The 20866-nt window shown below is 37.8% G+C and overlaps 1 protein-coding gene across 2 annotated transcripts in view; it reads right to left on the bottom strand.

The window, feature by feature from the left end:
• LOC145496084 (heterogeneous nuclear ribonucleoprotein A/B-like) overlaps positions 1–15623 on the bottom strand; it is a 16016-nt gene extending 393 nt beyond the window's left edge. The window contains exons 1-13 of one of the 2 annotated variants that reach the window (XM_081475699.1): positions 15437–15623; positions 15113–15153; positions 14893–14974; positions 14068–14113; positions 11848–11889; positions 11155–11187; positions 9066–9164; positions 8565–8613; positions 8371–8453; positions 7957–8053; positions 7515–7577; positions 6892–7170; positions 1–1463 (exon numbers count right to left, since the gene is read on the bottom strand). The exon at positions 1–1463 is cut by the window's left edge and continues 393 nt beyond it. In XM_081475699.1, coding sequence (XP_081331825.1) covers positions 1393–1463; positions 6892–7170; positions 7515–7577; positions 7957–8053; positions 8371–8453; positions 8565–8613; positions 9066–9164; positions 11155–11187; positions 11848–11889; positions 14068–14113; positions 14893–14974; positions 15113–15153; positions 15437–15519 — 1068 coding nt within the window. In that variant the 5' untranslated portion in view covers positions 15520–15623 and the 3' untranslated portion in view covers positions 1–1392. The remainder of the gene's footprint in view (positions 1464–6891; positions 7171–7514; positions 7578–7956; positions 8054–8370; positions 8454–8564; positions 8614–9065; positions 9165–11154; positions 11188–11847; positions 11890–14067; positions 14114–14892; positions 14975–15112; positions 15154–15436) is intronic. The other variant, XM_081475700.1, reaches the window with a different exon arrangement.
• Positions 15624–20866: the final 5243 nt, after the last annotated feature.

The raw sequence follows: 20866 nt of genomic DNA, 5'->3' as shown, positions 1-20866 counted from the left end.
TGGGTCTAAATAGCAGTTTTTAAAAACTCTTTTAATACTACAGAAATAAAAAGCGTAGGCTGCCTTTATATTTGGTAGCCGAGCTCTAGTACTAACTGGATAACGGCATAAAATGGTCAGAGCTGTGCTCAGGCACTGCGTATCCAACTATCAAACTACCCTCTAGTGCCCGAGAACAACACAGGCACCACGCCTGAATTGTCTTTGATACTTCATAGGCGTGTCACACTGGTAACCAGAGACCATGCAAATCCTGATGTGGTTACATGTAAATAGTAGTACAGTGATTTACGTTGCGTTTCAAGGCTCAATCGAACTTTCTAGTTTTCTGCCTGCTGCAACTTACAATTGTATTTTTGAAGACTTTAGTCGACTTTTTTTCTGTGAACTGTTCATAACAAAATCGAAGATTATGACTTCTATAGTCTTTATAGATCAGCCGCAATAGAGCGAGTTTCTCACAATTGAAAATAAATCGTGAAGGAGTCCAGATATTTCAACCAGGAGGGAAGTCTATGTTGAAGAACCCGGTACCCAGACATAGGGAACACAACATATCAAACAGAAACATAAGCAATTCCACAAGTTTATTGTTCTTGAAGAACAGCAGGTGAACTCAAGTGCACTAAACTACAACCTAACAAAGAAATTTTATTCTGCAAAATGACAACAGAGTTCTCCCCTGTAGCAGCAGTAAATGAGAGCAGCTTTCTTAGCAGTGTTCAATCAATAGAACATCACTCTATCCACTAACAAGGGACGGGTGACTCGGTACGCAAATGACCATCGATCCTAAACAGCCCCCTCTCCTTCTCAGTTCTTATTTGCTCAAGTCGTCACGCTACCCTTTATAAGAGAGGAAAAGCACTGCGTGACAGCTAACTCAAAATACTGTATGAAAGAATACTAAATCAGTCCTGTGAACTGCTGTTTTTAAAAGGAGAGAACTCAAACAATATACATGAATATAAATACTATACAAGATACGAACAAATATAGACAAGATTCTTCTAATACAATTCTGTGGCCCTTTTAGGGAAAAACTAGAACTACTGTTTACATTTTTTTTAACCTGGGGTTGAGGTAATGTGACCATGCAAATGTCAATACATCAGAGCTTTACGGCCCATAAAATATTGTTAATTGCAACACTTGCAAGACAGTGCAACCTTGCGTAGATGAGTCCAAATGATTTTAAATGAATATGAACAAGTGGATAACAAACACGCACATCTCGTTTGACGGGTTCCTGAGCGTGTTGCTGTTAACGTGCTTCCTCACACTGTATGAATAAAAAATTGTTCCAATTCCATAAAATAATTCCTGTGTTACATCCACCAGTCCATTGAATGGATTGCGTGACTGATCACTTGTCACGCCACGTGTAATTTGCTAGCGGGCGTAAGGATGGAAGGCTGTTCTGGTGTATGACAATATTGGTCCAAAAGCACTTGGTCTCCCATCTGAAGTACAAAACAGAAACAATGAACTACGTCACAATGTGAACAGAAAATAGTCAGATATAGACAAAGGTTACTTTGCAATGCTTTGTTAGGATGTCACGCAACGAGTGTCGCGACGGAGAACATGAAAGAGGCTTACAAACTTGACCACACCTGAAAACAGTTTACACAGCTCCACTAATGTACTTTCATAACGCTGCCAACTTAGATAATCAACTGGTCTAAAAATCAAAACTGCTAACTTAGATCAACTCAGAGAATTTTCAAATGCATGATGTTTGAAAAGGTATAGCGTTACAGCTTGTCTTGTGCAGAAATATAAACTGGGAAGCAACACTACAGATATTAGCCGTTTAACAACGAAAGAATAACAAATAAAGATTTAGAATTGTCACCAGCACATGCAACCTTACAAAAACAGAAGTGATCACAAACAGAAGTGAACCTCAACATCAGACCAAAGCACGGTTACATTTTCCCAATTTTTTCTTTGGTGAACAAGTAAAATAAAACTGCTTCAGAATTTCCTCCACGAGCTTAGTCAACACAAATTAATTTTAAAGGGATTGTAAAACATGCAGATGACTCCCTGTCATTTGATTTAAAACTTGTATGAAATATTGAATACAGAATTTCCTTGCTGATGATCTGCTCGAGGCTACCAGTAAAACAGCAGGGACTGGGATTATGAATTCCTTCAATTTGGGAACACTCCTGTTTAAAACATTACACTAGACATTATGGTTGACGAGTTACATTACGTTACAGAGTTGTATAATAATATTGGTTAAATTTACTTTACTTATTAACTTCTAGATGTCAGTGTTAATTGATTACAAGTGATCTGTCTCTTACACCTTTACACACATTATCATTTCCCTTTAACTTACAGTGCTTATTACTTTACATCGTAAAGAGCTGGCTAACTACAAACAACACAAGTCCTGACCATGTAATGAATTCAAATCCAGTTATCTTGCCCCACATCTACAGCCAACCTGACAACCCTGAGTGCATTACTGAGGTGTCTATTGACAGTGAACAGCTGCCACGCAATCTCTTCAAACTCTGTTTGTCCAACACTAAATTATTTGCTCAACTTTTTACTCTAAAGAAACGGCTTGTATTAAGGACACAGCATTGTTAGGCTGGCCATAGTTTAAGTTAAATAGAGTGCACATTTTATTTACCAGCGTGAATTTAAAAAGCTTTAGTTACAGAAATTAAGTTGCTTTGTCAACTGATTTAGATTTGACATGTGGTGATCTCAACTCAAGCTGTGGCATAGTGGGCGTGGCAGGGCTTACAGTGAGGTCTTGAATGGGTGGGCTGTAGAACAGCAGGTGGAGCTTGAAAGAGCTGCACTTTGGTACAGCAGACGCGCCTTACCTGGCACCCTTCTTTTAATATCATCGAAAAGTGCACAAGGAGGTGCCACCATTGTCATCTGTGTCCACGACACCACTTCCCTGCTGCGGGAAGGAGCCAATCAGATCACTTGCATCTGTCACGTGATGAAGGGTCAGCGATTTAGCAGAAAACGCTGCCCAAGCATTATTTGGCAACACTAACACAGTTTTATTCACTTTCAATACAACAAACTGGGGCCTTAATGCCGGTTTGGAAAGTATCACAATGGTAAAGCTGGTTATTGACAAATTATATCATACTCCCCACACTACATGACATCTAAACCAGGAAACATTTAACACTCATTATTTAAGAAATTACTTGGTGTGTCTTAAACTAGACTTTCATTACCTACTACAATACCACTTAAACTTATTCTTAAGGCTTGAATTACCTTCACTACAGAGCTCATATCATTCACTAGAAGTATACAGGTTAATGCAAGCTTCAAGCTTGCAAAGTCAATTAGCCCCATTACTGAATAAATTTTAAGTCAAACACTAAGAAAAAGCACCTAACAATGCCCAGAAAAGCTTAACAAAAAACACAAATGAAGTGGAAATTATTTCATTTCAGACACTCCAAAAGAAAAGCTCCCAAAGGGTTTCATTAACATTTTCAGTAGGAAGACAACTGGTTTTCCCAGGCAGGAAAAACTATTTGAACTGAACTTCTTAAAGAAAAAAATATATCCTGCTAGATGGTCAAACCAGGCAGGAAAAATCCTCTCAGCCGGTCAATTTGCCCGGTGCCTGGCCCTTAGAGTTGAAAAAGTTTCAATAAGCAAGCCAATAGTTTCGGTTCACAATTTATAGTTAACCATTAGAAGTTAAGCCTTTATAGTTCTGTTTAAAGTTTTTCACACCATTTAACACAGCTAAAATGCTACCAGCGTTGATTCAAACTGAAAAACATCAATTTCAGCTACTGAACTGCTTCAGGTAAAATGCATGTGCATATACCCATTTATTGTTAAAAACAGTAGAGTAAGCTAGTGATATGATGTTACAGGTAACATAAACTAATGTAAAGAATTCTCATAAAACTGCCAGTTTACATTCACTTTGAAACTGTATCTAACTTACGAATAGGCACTGAAGGGAGAAAATGTTTCAACCTTGCATCAGTGATGCTTACTCAATGGTCTAATTTGCAGGGATTTTCCTTACTTTAATAATACTTATAATAACAATACGTCAAATAACTACAGTGCATTCAATTTACTTAATATACTGAATAAATTGGGAATGTATCAGAAATAACATGATTGTGACATAGAGAGTTGTGCTTCAGTGGATCCATAACTTGCGCATCTCTTTAATGCAGTGACATCTTTCTTCTTTGTCCTTATCCACCAATGAATTACTTGCAACACCCAATATACTACAGTATTAGGTGGACTGTTGTAGTTTCATGTCTCAGTTAACTCATTTAATAACAATGCACAGAGGTGAAAATAATGCACTGATGATACTTAAGGGTTATGACACACCAGGGGCTGATTGCTTGATGAGCTCCTGGTTTTTTTGAATTGCACTAAACACCTTGAAAAGGAGTCTTATGATTGTGAATATTGAACATGTAAACGTGTGCATACTGAATAAAAGGGGCAGTGTTATTTATGCCTATTTGTTCAAGGTACTAATATAACACCATCAAACACAACAATGTATCATCACAACATTATATCCACTAGACTAAGTATCCAAACCACAGTGACTGCAAAAACGACAAAATAGAACTGCTATAACCATAACTAAAAACACTGAAACATGGGATGATGACAAAAATTATGGTGACTTTGAAGGTTTTTGAAAGGTTAAAACGTTTTAAACATAAATTCTCATCTGCAGCAGATCTTGTGTCCTTCAAGTCATTAAGAATTAAATATTTGTCAAGAAAATAATAAACTTTTCACAAAACATCTGCAAACACAACACAAAACTAAGAAAATATACACGAAGGAAATTTATCAACATTTTCCAAAAAACACAAATACAAAAGCTGTGCATAATTCAGCACAGAACGTCCTCTTGCCTTGCAAGACTTGTTATACATGAACACTCCCTTCTTCTCTTATCCTTCCAGTCCCAGTCAACATTGATCTTCATATCAACTTGCTGCTTAAATTGTTTTCCAATAATTTGTAATCAAATGCTGCCTACAATTCATGAAGTACAGAAACCAATTTGTATGTTGACATCAAGGCATAAAGTAATGCCTGGATGATTCATCAAGTTCTCCCAATTGGTACCAAAAGCAATGTATTGGTGTCAGTAAGAAGAAGAAATTCGATCATCAATGTGAGGACTGAGAAGGTAAAAAATGAGGTAGTGTGTTGATGTTCAGACTATGTACACAACGAATGGATAGCATCATTTCTTAAACCACAACCAACACTGATTGCCTCTCCTGTTTGGTAATTACATCTGGTCTGTACACCTGCATAGATCTTATTGATACTGTTCTGGTGTACCTGAAATCTTGACTATTTTCAAATCAAACTTACAGTAACTGCATCATGTAGCACTTAACAAATTTTGGTTTTGCTGTTACATTAGCAACAGTATTATTTCTCTGTCAATGTAATGAAATAATGGAAGATAAGAATGTGGTTTCATTAAAATTCATAAACCTATTAAAAGAGCACATCCAAGATGATCATGACAATCATGCAAATTCTGTAAGAGCATTTCAAAATAAAAAAAATATGTATAACAGAAGAATGTTATGTTCATCTAAATATTTTCGTCACTGTAAATAACAGTAACAAAGCTTAATTTAATTAACAGAGAACAAAAATTTTGTTCCAAACGTGTAAATGAAGAAATTTTGAAATAACCAGACAAAACCAAAACTTGTGAATGCGATATGAATCCAGTGTTGATCAGTCAATCTCAATTCCAGCAAAACAAGACTGAAGAGTTGTCTTCTAGAGCAGTTTTCCAACAACTCAGTGCATCCCGTAAAAATAAAAAACCTAAAACAATCAAACCAAAGGCAACAAATTCTGACTTATAATTAGTGTGAAGTCAGAGAGGAATATTGTGAAAGCCCTTGTCAACATTATCACCCTTTAAGGAAATGAACCATGGACCACAGAATCTGATCTCAACGGAACTTTCAGATCTCTCAGCCATGTATATGCTTGACAAGCACTTTTACAAGCTATTGGAAGACTGCTCTAGGAATCACTGGTAATCTACCAAGCAAAGCTCTGACAAATAAAAAGTACTCCATCAAAATCACCGATCTAGCAAGCTAAAAAATATAATTGATGTTCTGTCATCGGACTATATCACCTACATATACAATGTACAACAATTCACAAAACGTTACTGATGAATATACATTAAATATTGTCCTGGACAACTCCTATTCACTTTCTAGAAAATATAACATTATGTGTGAAAATGTTAACATCTTTCAATATCATTCGTCTATATATTTTACAGCATTTGTGCTGTTTGTTGTTGTATACAATCATACAGTTGCACTTCTCTGGGAAATTTAAAGGTTGGAGGCAAAACACAAAAACATTTTCTTAATGAACCTCTGCATTTTCTATGTGGGATACATATGTCTAAAATGTTCAACAGAAAACACTTGGGTTGGTCCAAGCTAAATATGAAAATGTCATAGACAGCACTATTTTTGCCTAGAGTAGGCTGATCAACCTTAGTGATCAAAAATCCCAGAGACGTACAATTAAACCTCAAAAAAATATAATTTTCTTTTTTGTTTTTCTTTTAGTATAAATATGTGTAGAGTTGAAAGCAGTGATGGCACAGTTGCTGACACTTTGCTTAAAACACTATTTTAAACCACATTCTTGCTAAATCAACTCCTTCACTGGAGTGTCAAAATAGTCAAATCAATAGTTCTGTGCCACTTGTCTTGTGATCCCTCTTTCAAATTTCCCAGTAAATTCAAACATAATATTATAATAAAGGAACTGCCACATTCTTTTGCCATCATTGTGCATTCAAAACCTCCTTACTCTGAACTGCCTGCATACCTGGATATCGGATATCTCTTGCTGCTCCATAAGGGTAATCATATCCCCCACCAGGGTACCCTGAAGCTGTGGCACCAAATGTTGCTGGGGAGTAGCTTGGATGGACTTGGAGACCAGCAGCATAAGAAGCTGGGTAGACAGCCGGGTCATAGGCTCCAGCTGTGCCAAATGCTGCACCATACAGTGCTGCCGCATACGTCGGGTTGTAGGCTGCTGCAGCTGCCGCCGCCGTGAGATTGAGCCCACCAACCCCTGCACCTGTACTGGTGCGAAAGGGACCTGAAAAATCAAAATTGGTATTCATGTCACTAAAGAGATAAACTTCAGTTCTAGAAACATGTAAAGACAGTTTTCAGTTAATATCTTGTCATCATTGGTATGCCTCTCTACTGATAGACAGTACTTAGCCAGGTTACCCTATTCAAGTTTGTTGCTACCCATCATGTTCATCCGGATACCTCTCTGAGTCAGGCACACAGAACGGGCAATTTAATCTACACAGTCTACAGCAAATCCAGGTATGGTACAAGGAGATGAAACAAAAATATCCTTCAACCACCATGATCTGAAATTTAATTTACTGTTCAAGGCCCCCACACAGAGGTAGAAAACTATTTTAATACCTCTGCTTAAACCAGTGGCAGCTCTTCCTCTTCCAGGTACAACTCCAAACGCTGTGGCTGCTGCTGAACAATTCAGTTTTAATTAGCACAGAAACCATGATGACTGAGCAATTTTAAGAACAACCAAACACCCCTAAAACTGCAGAGCAAGCACAAAGTTAGGAAGGGCTAAATTGTATAAAATTTATGTGTACAGAACTCAACAAATGGCGGAAACTCAAAGCAAAGTGACCATGACGCTGGGATTTAATTTTATTTATTACATGACAAACTTGATGCTTTCAAGATTCCTTTGAAGTGTTGTAGGCGTAGTTAGTCCTCTAGTTCCATATTTCATTTCCTCTAATCTAAAGAGCTGCAGGTGATGAAATTAGTAGGAATTACAGTGTACTTGTGGGAAGTAATTTAAAGGAAACGTGTGAGAGCATTGTTCCAGGCTCACCAATAGTTGCAGGGATCATTCCTCTTCCAGCCACTGCAGCTCGCAGAGCAGCTTGCTGTTGTTGGACCTCCTTAGGAAGAGCTCTTTTAACTTCAACCTGAAAAAACATGAACAACAGTTCACCAAAGTTTTCGAAGCCAAACATCTCTTAAAGACAGTCTAAGGAACACAAGCCTAGAAGTAGAGCCCGAGTTTCAGTAGCAGCAGTTCTTATTTGTATGAATATACCAAGGCACTGAAGTTAACTTTCAATATTTGGAGTCAGGGAGATCAAACATTTCCATTTATTCAGAGCAGTACAGCAAACTATGTCCTAGCTTTAAGTTGATTTGGTACTCATTCATCACAACACTCGAGGCTGTGTGACACCAGCCATAAAAGACGTAGATGAAGGTGAATAACAACACCACTTACCTTATTACCATCAATATGATGGAATTGCTGCTCACAAATCTTGTCAACAGTATCCTCAGAATCAAAGGAAACAAAACAGAAGCCTAAAAGAAAAAAGAAAAAAACTTTACCTTGCAAGAACAAAAAAAAATATATTTTTTTTATGTGAAAATTAAAAGGAAATGCTGGCCTGAAATGTGCTAATCATTTAGTACCTCTTCTCTTGTTCGTTGAGTGTTCAGTGACATATTCTGTGTCTCTCACCTGAAATCAAGGTACAAGAAAGATGTAATAAGCTATTCACAGAAACACTTTGCTATGGAGACAGAGTTTTTTAAAGTATACACCACAAAAGTGGCTCCTTCTCTAAAATAAAGCACAAATCTCTCAAAAGCAACAACCTCCCCAAAAATGGGCAGATCAGAGTAAGTAAATCTCTCTGTAGGATCACTGCACCCCAAAACTGAAGGCTCACTGTGACCTGGAGATGCAGTCACTTTTTAGTTATATGACTACATAAATATAAGCCACATGAAAGTTGAATATATGTGACCCTTAGTGATATGGTGTGAATGAGATATAAACCCTGACCTGTGACCTAGTCTAAATGGTGAACTGGTTGCACGTCACTCCCTCTTCCTAATTCATTTCAAGCCAGTAATTATTCACACCTTAACAGATATTTGCCCATTTAGTTTCCTACAAGTAATCCTTACCGGTGCATACTTATCAAAAAAATAATCTCTAATCTGCTGGTCAGTAATTTCTGGTTTAAGACCTCCCACAAATATTTTCTTTACTCTCAAATGAGGTGGCTGAAATTAAAACAAAGAATAATTCATGTCTTTGTAAAAAAAAAATGTTTTAATATAAAAAAGTCAGGTTCAAAGGATCAGCAGCATTTCAGCTCATGCAACACATCACACAATTTTAACACAATCAGTGATTTAGCTACAAAATAAGTCAATTGAAAAGTAAATTCACCCATAAGGTTAAATCTAAAGTATACAAATATTTATTAGTCTAGTAAGTTAGTCTAGTAGTTTCTTGTTTCTTGTTTTATTTTTGCCATTTATAAATATATATATAATAACACATCAATGGCACCAATGTATATTATAGGCAAGGAAGACCATGGAAGCCAATAACGCTTATGTAAAGGAATGCATTAAATACCTACAGTATTGTGCAAAAGTAATGAGAGCGTAATTTGACAAAATTCATGAATTTCTCAGCTTTTCGACGAAAAATGGCGAAGTTTTGTTCACCTCAAAAGTTCGAAGAAAATTCAACGAATTTTCCCGCTGCCCATTGTTTTAGTTGACGCGAATTTTTGAGCAGTAATTCGTGTCTACCAATAATTTGGCCCAATTTTTCGAGCGAAAATTTGCTCTCCTTGAATTTTCCTTCGAACTTTCGAACAAAAATTTGCTCTGTTCGTTAAGTTTCCCATCGATTCCCAGTAGTAAGATGAATTAAGCCAGAGCAAAACAAGAATGTGCACGATAAAAACCTTAATATCATCGTGAGTGATAGTAATATCTCAAAGCCTTTTCTCGCAAACTTACCTTGCTTATGTCCAGAGAAAGCTGATATCACTTTGTTTGTTACAGTCTCAAAGCTCACAAGCTTAAATGGTCTGTTTGCCAACCTGTTTTCATTGAACAAGAAATGCTACTCTCGGTAGTACTCGCAGTGCAGCCATAATGAGCCCAGGCTCTGCGCAACCTTGCGATATTACTGTCGAAGGTTCGAAGCTATTATCGAACTATTCAGGCCAGTCTCTTACAGCGGGAGTATGGTATAAGCTTAAATAAGAGCATCTTGTTTCGGCTCAGTTCATGTAAGAATCCTTTGGTTCGTGGCAGCTGTGTCTCTCCCTTTTGCACTGGCCATCCGAATGTCTCTGCACTTTTCCTTACCTAATCCCATTTCTTTGCACTTCCAACATGCTCAAGCACGGTCATGCGTCTCCATCTCTTATTTATGAGGGTGAAATAAAGAGGGATTGTCGCAAATAATATACTATCCATCATGGCAGGCGGACAAGAATATGGCCATCGTGATAGCAGCTGAGGGGACTGGGCACGTTGTGGGGCCGTATGGAGACCTGGCACTAGATAAACAACATGTCTGTTTGTCCATCAATCACTGAATTTGATGTCACTTTGAATGAATTTTGAGGTGAAGTAGGCCTTCAAAAAACCTTATTAAGAATTTCACTTTCGTCCAAGTTTACCCAGGCTAGCGGTCCAACTTTTGTACCTGCCTTGCTGACACAGTGACATGGCAAAGCTTAAGTTAGCGAGTTTGTGTCATTGAAAATGATCAAAGGATTCAAATTCTCTACGTTCTTCGCCATGAAAGACGGATTAACACATTAACATCAGCAAATTTTATAGAGGCATAAAGCGTCAACGTGACCGCGATCGTTCACGAGAGAATGATACATTGATGGCTCGATACTGGTCAGTGCACTGCACTGCAATATTCCGCCTACTGCAAGTGGAATTATCCCTCTGGTAAGGAATTTTCGTTCTGGTCTTGAAAATGCCATGAATTTTCATCCTTTGTTTTAAAAAATTAATGCTCAAGACATTGTGAAAAGACTCTCGAATTTTCGGGCAAATTTTCTTCGAAATTTTGCGGAGACAAAGAATGATATTCGCGCATTTCACTCTCATTAGTTTTGCACAATACTGTAAGTCTTCAAACACATTTTAATACTACACAGAGAAACTTTTGGAATGTAGCTTTATGACACTATAAACACTTTACATATTAATGTATTTCATACCAACATACCTTGTTTATAGGTGCTGCTGGCTTGGGATCAACCTGAAAAATGGCAAGTTTTACCTTCAAATGAAATTGGGACTTAATGCTTGATTGCATACATAGAATCAGTTCTGAATCAAAAGCGGCATCACGACCTTATAACATCAATGATTTAATTCAGAATTTTTTCTGTGTAGTTACACAAGCAAATGATTTGTCAATGACTTCATTAAGCATTAACAAATCTTGCAAAATAACTGACTGTGAAGAGGCAAGTATTTTCTTCCAAAACGTGTGTTGAAACTAGCTGTGAATACAAGTAATTTCTGATAGAATTTCACCTATCGCTATGCAAGTCTATACAGGTAATTTTAGCTGTCTTCTTTTTATAACAAATTGCTTTATAATCTAATGGTAACTTGTTTTCATATGGTGTATGGTTCTAGATTGCAGCAAATTCTATATTCTATAGATTCATGGAAGATTGCTTCCCTGCATGTTCATTAACAGAATGAAAAGTGGATAATATCTCCTCCAGGGCAGACCCAGTTGTTATTTTACTGTACTAACAGCTGTGGTAAACTCTGAGATATCCACACCGTGACTGTCATGGCAGAACAAACTATTAAAGCACAATTGGTTGAAAAATTACAATATATAATATAATGAATCTTTATATCTCTATAACAAATCTGAAATGATCACTGGCATTCAACTTACAGTTTTACCATCTAGTAAATGAGGTCCCGAGTGTTGTAAGACCTAAAACCAAAAGAACATTTAAATTTATTAGGGTCATAATTATTAGGGTTGTCTTAGAAGAGCAGGCCAACAGAAAAGAGAAACACCAAATTGACAATCCCAGTCAGCTACATTGTAATCTGCTAGGCTGCGGGTCTGTCTGTCTTTAGGGAACAATGGTCTAGTCAGCCACCTACCATAACTGCAATAAAGCTACCTGCTTGAAAACTTTGTCAAAAAACTAGCAATGTACTATGAATGCTTCTAAATATAAACCAGGTTAATTAAATACCCTAGTCAGAAAAGCTGAGCTATATCTTTGAGTAGTGAGTCTAACCTACTCATCTCAACATATTGAACATTACATGCAAGACTCCATTAAACCATGACACTTTAATGCAAGACTAAACTTCTGCTGACTAACTTTGTGTCCGGCATATCAGTGCACGCCTAAAGTTTGATTGACAACATCTCGTCACCGCTAACAACAAATGACTTAACTGCAAAATTTGAAATACTACACATGTTTCATTCTAAGTATAATTTTGTTAACATAGCATAATTTACATTTTGCTAAATTTTCATGTTGTTTTTCCTCAAATAGAACTGAACCTGTGAACTGGTCAGGAGTTGTGGGGAAACAGTAAATAAAATTGAGTTGTTTTGTTTTGTAAGCAATATGGTCATGAGCACATTATTCTCGAATTGTTGAACCCACTTCCCTTTACTGTCAGTAACAACTAAACAAAAAGATCACCTTTTCAAAGCACCCTTCCTTGACTCAATACAAAAACCTGTTCAGACCTGTGAGTGAGTAACTTTGCTCAGAGTGGCTGATCATATACAAAAAGAACTTACATGACACCCAAACAAAATTTTATCTTTTACTGGCATACTACACATTAAATGCTTGATATTAATGCTATTTTAATTTTAATCCGAGACAAACTAAGACAATTAACCTAAACTTTTTAACTTCTCACGCATTCTGCATTTAATGTTCTAATTATGTGCAATCAGTATTGGACATAGTGCTTGCAATATAACAAATATATGAACGAAAAATTTAGCTGACCTAACATAAAGGGCTAACACAAAAACATAGATGAACATATTATCAAACATTCTGAATACAATAAAATTACCTCTGGGGTAACCTGTTAGCATGGTTATTTATATTATAAGTGACAATATTTTGGTCATTTGGTATTCAGGATTTCAGCAGAGCACTTTAATATCCTGAACTTCCTCATCATGCAATGTTGACCTGTACTTTCCATTTTATTTGAAACTTCACATTTTATTGTCTTCAGTAAAGATAGAACACTTTTTTTGTGATCATATCAAAACACTTTCTATATTTAATCTGGGCATGACAGCTATATAGACATCGAGTTCTGCTTCTTGTTATGCCCTGTGGCAATTTCCGCCCCCCAAAAAGTCACCTGTTTTTGCCAGTAATTTATAGCCGGACAGCAACTTTGCTTGCAAAATGAAAGTTCACTAGCAACGTCACAAGACCCATTAAGTGCACTCCAAGAACACAGTCAGATAACCTCATATTTATTAATAAGTCAGTTTAGCTTGCTTTCGTTCTTGTCATGCAACCAATTATAGCACTTTGCACATTGAAAATGTTGAATATTTGTTTTCTTCTTCAATTTCAGACACTATCATGTTCGGTAGGCCAGGTTGCTTGAGATTATTGTTCACGATAATGAAAGGAAGAGATTAAATTCTCGGTAAATTCTGCTCCATCAATGCTACTGATATTCATGGCTCAATATAGTGAATGAAGTAAAATTCCCTGATTGGCCAAGTTGTCACGGTTCTGCAACCAACAGTGACACAGATCACCAATTCATTGTCTTGAGAGAAACCCAATATATGTTGTGATATCTTGTCACAAGATTACTGGCCAGCGAGTACTTAATAATAGTGTCTTTATTTCAGGCACCCTTACTCTCGAAAATAACCTGCAAAAGGGTTGGTCTCGTATGTCTGGAGGTAAACCTGTACGCGTACGGCTTTCACTTATTCCTGAATAATGAGCTTAAGCCATTAGAGATACGGACACGAGCCTTTAACGCAACACTTCACTCATTATTATGCCCGCGCCATTGTTTGTCCAAAATTTTTAACATGAAAAGGTTTAAGCTCGCCCTTGCATTACGATAGAAGTACAACGACATCACCTACCTTGTTTGCTTCTGACGGATCCTTGAACTGTACAAATGCGAAGCCCCTGAAAAGAAACAAAACAAACAATAAATTATGTGAATAAGTTAGTGTCAATTTCAGGGACCTGCCTCACGCTAAACGCACAAGTAAAGAACTTAAGAGCACTAAAAGGTTCATGACAAAATAGAATTTTCCCTTGTTTAAACTAGAATATAAATTTTTTGATCGCTTTCCCAAAATATCGATCACAGCCTAGGCCGTCAAATATAAAAGTAGGATATTCATTCAGTCAAAACAGCGATCTGCGGCGCCAACTAGAGTTCTTGATCGTCTTTCGATCTTCGCGCACGCTAATGGCGTGCTTCTATGCATGCATGTGTTTATACTAGAAAATAACCGCGAAAAATGGCTCTCTACAGGGGGCTGTTTATAACGAGAATTAAGACACCAGTCGCCTTTTATAAGACTGTTCTTTTCACTTGAATTGTTTAAACCAAGACAAGAAACCCGTCTCGCTCAAGATCAATCGACTTCTCCTGTTATATCCGGGTCAATTGCTTTATTTTCACACGTCGGCTAAAATCTTAGCAGTCATTCTCCAAGGCGTTAAGAAAGTTAACAGAAAAACAAAAGAAAACGTGTGTTGGCACACGAAGCTGCGAAATCTAAAGCTGATTTCTCCATACATTATATATGTCAACTGAGAGACACCGAGCACGTGGGGCGACGACTACAAAAGAATACATTGTCGGGCTAAAAAATTACAAAACTAGTACTTCTCCATTTAATTCAGTTGAAGTCTCGCGACAACAGCATACACAAAGTATAAATGATTCTACAAACCTTGAGCGACCCGTTAAGGCATCCATCTTTATTTCAACGCCGATAACTTCACCAAAAGTTTTAAAATAATCTGTCAAAGTTTCTGAATTAGAAGAGAATTGTTAGCCGCAGGTCGTAAACAACTCACACACACCTGGTTCGCACAGACTTTCACAATTTATCTACTACTTGCGTATTTTCATATTTAAAGAAAAATTTCAACCAAAAAACATCAAGTTACCTTTGGTAGTTTCATAGCTGAGTCCGCCCACGAAGAGCTTGCTGTGAAACAGAAACAATAAGAAAGGAAGTTGTGAGGAGATGGTAGACACGGTCGCGCCACGCATTCGAAACAAGTTCGAATAGAGTTGCGTGAAGCGTATAAATACACGTAGATATTCACAAAGGATTAAACATACACTAGCACTCAGCAGGCAAACTCAAGAATTAAGACCAGTTAAGTTCTTGGCCCTTTATGTGGTGCCCATAATAAATTACAAATTATTTTCGCGTATAATTTCGCGAATTTTGCGCGTTATATTGACAAACTCAGAAGTCACTTTACCCTTCATCGTCCTCTTTTGTCATTCTCTTCTTCGCCTCGGCCGTCTGGCTCGTGATACCATTGACAACTTTGTTGGTTGCCATCGCGCAAGGTCCCTGGAGCGTTACAAAGCTGATTTTTAACTTATAAACATCGCTTACAACTATAAATGTCCGCCATACCACGAACAACTCTCTTCAAAACTGAAAGCTCGAGGCGCCAAATGCTCCAAATTCCGGCTTCAATGAAGAGCATGCTGGGAAAACCCGCAAGTGATCACATGCGGCTGAAAAGAACTCCTCTGATTGGCCAAGATAACTGGAACGTGTGCTCGGAGAAACCTGGGGAGGAAAATATCCGCCTGTGATTGGCTGCTTTGCGTCAGACACTTGTTGACTCTCAAGTTGACACTTGGATCGATATATATGCTCATTTTATTCAATTTCGATGTTTTCACTTTTGACTAATTTTGGCATGTTTACATCATCGGTGGAAAGCACGCGATCGTATGTACATCACGCATCATTGTGTTCATTAGAAAGTGCAAAGCAAACTCGTTCACAATAGCTTTCGCACCGTCTTTGCGTAGCGCTAAAACTCAACAGTGTCAATCGCCAACACAAATTCAGTGAAGGAGCAACATTTTCACTGGCTTTGTACTTTAAAGGGTGGGCATTTTGGAGTTTATATCCTTAGATATTAGAAGAATTGTAACAATTTACTAAGCTTGGCTGGGTTTGGTTTCGTGAGCTGATGCACACCTTTTTAAAGCGGAAGCAGACTCTGCGTTTTTCTATAGCGGGGAAGAATGCCCCGTTTGGAGAAACTGATAACCCTGTAACACTCTCTACTCTGACGTTATTAAAAGAGGGTTTTTTTTAATTCTTTCATGGTGGTAATTTACTTAGTAAAAATCTTCTTAATGTTGCAAGAAGTTCAGTTTCATTACGGATGCTAGGATAATGTTGAATTGAGAGAATTGGGCGATTTACGATCTACTGGTATCAATGTTATCTTCTCAATACGGGCTTACCTGAAAGATTCAGTCGGCATCGCAGCTATATTCAGACATAGCGTGCATAATCAGAGCAGAATCGTAATTTATGCCAAGAGGTGCGATAGCTACTGTGTTCTCAAAGTTCTGACGCACCTTCCACAATCTTGTAAATTGTCAAGAAGCCTTTCATTTTTTACCGGCTTAAACTCATGCACTTCCTACGCACTTTAATGAATAATCTAGACTTCCTTTACCACATATGTCCATGCTGGCCCTTGTACAATTAATGTAAGGGTAAAAGAAGACATTAATAGCATTTCCCATGAAGTAAGCCGTGCGTGGGGACTCAAATTTCACCCAGCTAATCTTGCTAGCGGCGTCTGACTGAGGCGGACTGTGCTCTCGATAAACAATTGTCTGTAAAATTTCATAACAATCTGGGAAAGCATTAGCCTATTAAATCTATCGCCTGGGCCACAGAAATCGTTTTGCCCGGAGGCAAAACTTATTCCGGCACGTGTATTACTTTTCTTTCTGGCCGCGCGCGCCGATCGACCGACATTTTATTTCAGTTTCTCTTACTGTGACACATCATTGTTTCTTACCTCAAAGCGCGTTTTTCACGAAAATCAGCGAAGAAACTGAAAAAACCTCGCTATTGCCTCGGAAATGATTCTCCATCTCACAGTTCAGGTAGTTTTGCAAGCCATTTATTTTATGTTTACAACAGTAAATAGTTTCATCATCGGCGGCCGACCGAGGTTCATATAGTTGTCGTAGTTTGTCTTTCCAAATGACAGTGGGTGAAGGATTAAACAGAAAAGACACTGCCTTATGCTATTCAAGAATATGTTTTTAGCAGGTCTCTGATCTCAGTTCTGATTTCGACGAATTAAAACCTCTAAATTTACAGAAAAAATAGTTAAGCCGGGAAAAAGTATTTACTCTGCAGAGCCGCCATTCGTGGGATAAGTTGAAAAAAATAAAAAGCCAAGAGTAAAAAGCTAATGTCATAATTTCTTACAATATAGTGAAATTATTGATCTTAGAGTAGCTTAAAAATTTCGATGCTTAAATATATTTCTCAGTTATCACTGTCCACGCCACAAGTGTGAATTTCAGTCTTTTAGAATTAAGGTATTTATTAAATTCTAACTTGCCTAGCTTTCCAGCTCAGTGGAACTTGATCTGTGATGGGAGACACATTGATCAGTAAACGCCTGCGGACTATGTTATTCTTTTTTAGCTCTGGCCTTGCCTTCTCTGAACCTTGCATTCAGTTACACAGAATTGATGAAATAATTAAGAAAAGAGACAACTTTGACCGAGCGAAGAATACAAATCTTCCAGACCCGCATTATCAAATGAGCGTGTGATATTTCGATAGAAGTAGTTAAAATTCGGCGACTAACAGTCGGGCTGTCATGACAGTTTGAACAATAACCTCAGCTGGTTTAAAACCAGGTAATTCTATTAATTCACTGGACCTCGTGTTTTTTAATTCCTCTTCAGGCCTTGAGTCGCCTTGGTACAAATAGCTGCTACAAACTGGTCGTTGTGATGTATTCAACGTGTGAAGATAGTATGCTCCTTAATGATTGTCTCGTTACCTCACCGGCGTATAAATGGCTACCGCCGAAACGTTCACTGACGCTGAGCCCCCAGGGCTGATGCTAACAGAGCAAATTGCTGTGGGACAATCTGAGAAAGATCTACCCAAAGGTGCTAAAAATAAAGCACCCGTGGTCGATCTTAGATTCGGGTTCGAGACATACTTCAGCTAGGTTCACTTTCTGACGCAGCCTGTCTTCCAATAGCGTTATCTAAACTGACATGATTGTTTTCTTAGGGGGCGAAATGTAGATCGATCGGTTCGCAACAAACATGGCTTATTTGAAATAATACTGACGCATTGTCCGACTTCGCAGAGACATCTCGTTCAGTCGCGGTCTTAAAACTAAATATGATGGGGTTATATTCTGAGGAATCATTCTTTTCAGCTATGAATTTTAATCTTTATGAACATTGTTACTAAATTAGTTTACTGTTTGTGAAACGATGCAATTATATATTCTCTGGCTCGAGTGAGATGGGCTTTTATTCACTTATCTTCTGACACTAACGTTCACTTGAAAGCTCAAAGTTCAGTCTTTGAGTTTCATACTCTTTCTCAGTCTTATATTACTACAGCCTTGAGGAAGTTTCTAGCCAAAGACAGCCTGTTTGTAAACATGGGTGCAAACATGCGGGCTGACAAACACTGATAGGTCGCCGCGCTGAGCTCTACAAACCATATATATTAAACAATCTGGAACATCCTGCAAACAGATGTGGACATCATGCTAAACAGTCTGTAAATTATGTCTTTACATCATTTTTCTACTGATAGATAGCTAAAGATAAAAATGTCCTTGTATTGCTTAAATAATTTCTGCGTGGCATATGAACTACCTTACTCGTCTTTAGGATAACTTAAAAGTTCATTTAGTATGTATTTATAAACGTAGAGAACTGAAAGTCGTAGCACGTGACCGAATGGATCAACACTTCGCGCGTCAATGTCAGCCACGCCCTTCCCCTATTAAAATTAACACTGAAAACAAAACAGAAAGATTCTGAGGTATAAACAATCGAATTTCGCGAAACTGATGGAGTGAAGCAGTGTTAAGAGCTCGTTAATATCGATTTGAGTTCAACTGATTTTTAATCGCGTCTTAAGACGGCTTTGTAGACAAGTATCTCACGGACTCCGGCCTGAAATAATCGACAGTGAAGGAGATCTCGAAACAAAGCCAGAAAAACATAGCTAGACCTAGAGCAAATTTACATCACAGATAGACACAGCACCATTTCAATTTCTTATCACGTCAATTAGAAGAGAAAGCTCCGGTATAAATTAGTGAGTAATATTCCATTAACATTCACGTGAAATATGGCTATCAGATACTACTAACACTTCCGTTGTACTTTGTTATGTGGTTTTAAAGAAGAGACTCGTTTGCGGCACACCAATTAACTCTGATGAACACTGTAATATATCGCTGTAGAATACAGGTAGAAACGAACTGTGGAAAACTAATAACTGCGGATTAGAGTGGCGGTTTTAGTCAAGGTTTCAGTTTCACCTGCCAAAGCGAGACGCATTCAGCACAGGAAGCTTAATGAATAGCAATAAATTACACGTGCAGCAGTTTGATTGGCTGAGAAGTTTGGAAGCCAACAAAGTGACAAAGGTCGATCAAACATTTAGTGACCGAGAGAAGCAGCATTTATACAACGTGTTTCAGTGCAAATGGCTTCTTGGTTCTATCAATCAAATATAAGAGCGATAAGGCCTGATGGAAAAGCAGAGTAAACTAAGCTAATTGTTCCATCTGCCAGGCGACAGTTTTCACTCAACCGTTTATATATTTCGAAATCTCAAATAAAAAAAATACCAGCAAAATTGTCATTGTTCCTGATTATGTGATAGTCCTAGAAACACATTGGTACGGGTCGTCAGACAATGCGATATTTCTTGAAATAAGTCCTCATCAATCTCACTAATAAGTCATGATCCACTCCACTCCTTACCCCTCCCCTACACTACCTTCAATATGCACACAGCCACCCTCCCCGTCCTAGCAAGGAATGCTACGCTAGCAAGGAGGGAAGTCGGTACGAAAGTACACCGGAGACAATACTGATGTCTGTAGAGATTAATTGAATGACTACATACAAAGATGAGATCTTTCTGTCGGATGGCAAATAAAAGCTTCCGAAACCTTGCGGAAAGGAAATTATTCACTGTCGGAAATACTACGATGAAGTATTTCGCTTTAATTTGCATTTTGTCAGTGACGAGGATTAATTCATAGTCCTAATCCTGTCCTAATGTTGCGTTTTCTTTTTATGATCACGCCAGAAAATCCCGCGATATCACGCGATATCACAAATGTTGAATCAGCTGACCAAGCGACCGAAATAACCGGGATCAGCTGCGAAAGACTGTTGAGTAAATGATGGTTGATCCATATGGACTGCTTTTCCAAGGTACCTGCTGGAAGAGTCGTTTTAATCTTCCCTTGGTCAAAGGGAATAAACCGCGAAAAAAAAAAAAAAACTCAGCAGCAATTTGGTCATTAAAATAGGTCGATTATTTCCCTAGATATCCACCGATGATTAACGAAAAGGCGCAGCTGAAAAGCTGTGGACTAAAGCAGTAACACTGGCAGACTTAATGTAATAGCAATGAATATATATTTAAAACAAATGTGCATGTTAAAAAGTCAGTTCGACGTTTGTACCCACAATGTCAATAGAAAAATGATAATCACAGTTTTATCGTTTGTTCCTCGAGTTTTTCTTTTTTCTCTCCTCTATGACAGATTGCGTATTTTACCCTGACGTAAATAACCTTTTTCAATGTTTGGGAGAGTAAAATGAAAACAGATTCCATTATGTGTAAATTTTCT

The sequence above is a fragment of the Orbicella franksi genome, chromosome 8 (genome assembly GCF_964199315.1).
Source record: "Orbicella franksi chromosome 8, jaOrbFran1.1, whole genome shotgun sequence".
Classification (NCBI taxonomy): domain Eukaryota; kingdom Metazoa; phylum Cnidaria; class Anthozoa; order Scleractinia; family Merulinidae; genus Orbicella; species Orbicella franksi.
Note: the sequence above shows the minus strand (reverse complement) of the source record. Positions and strands in the feature narration are given on the sequence as shown.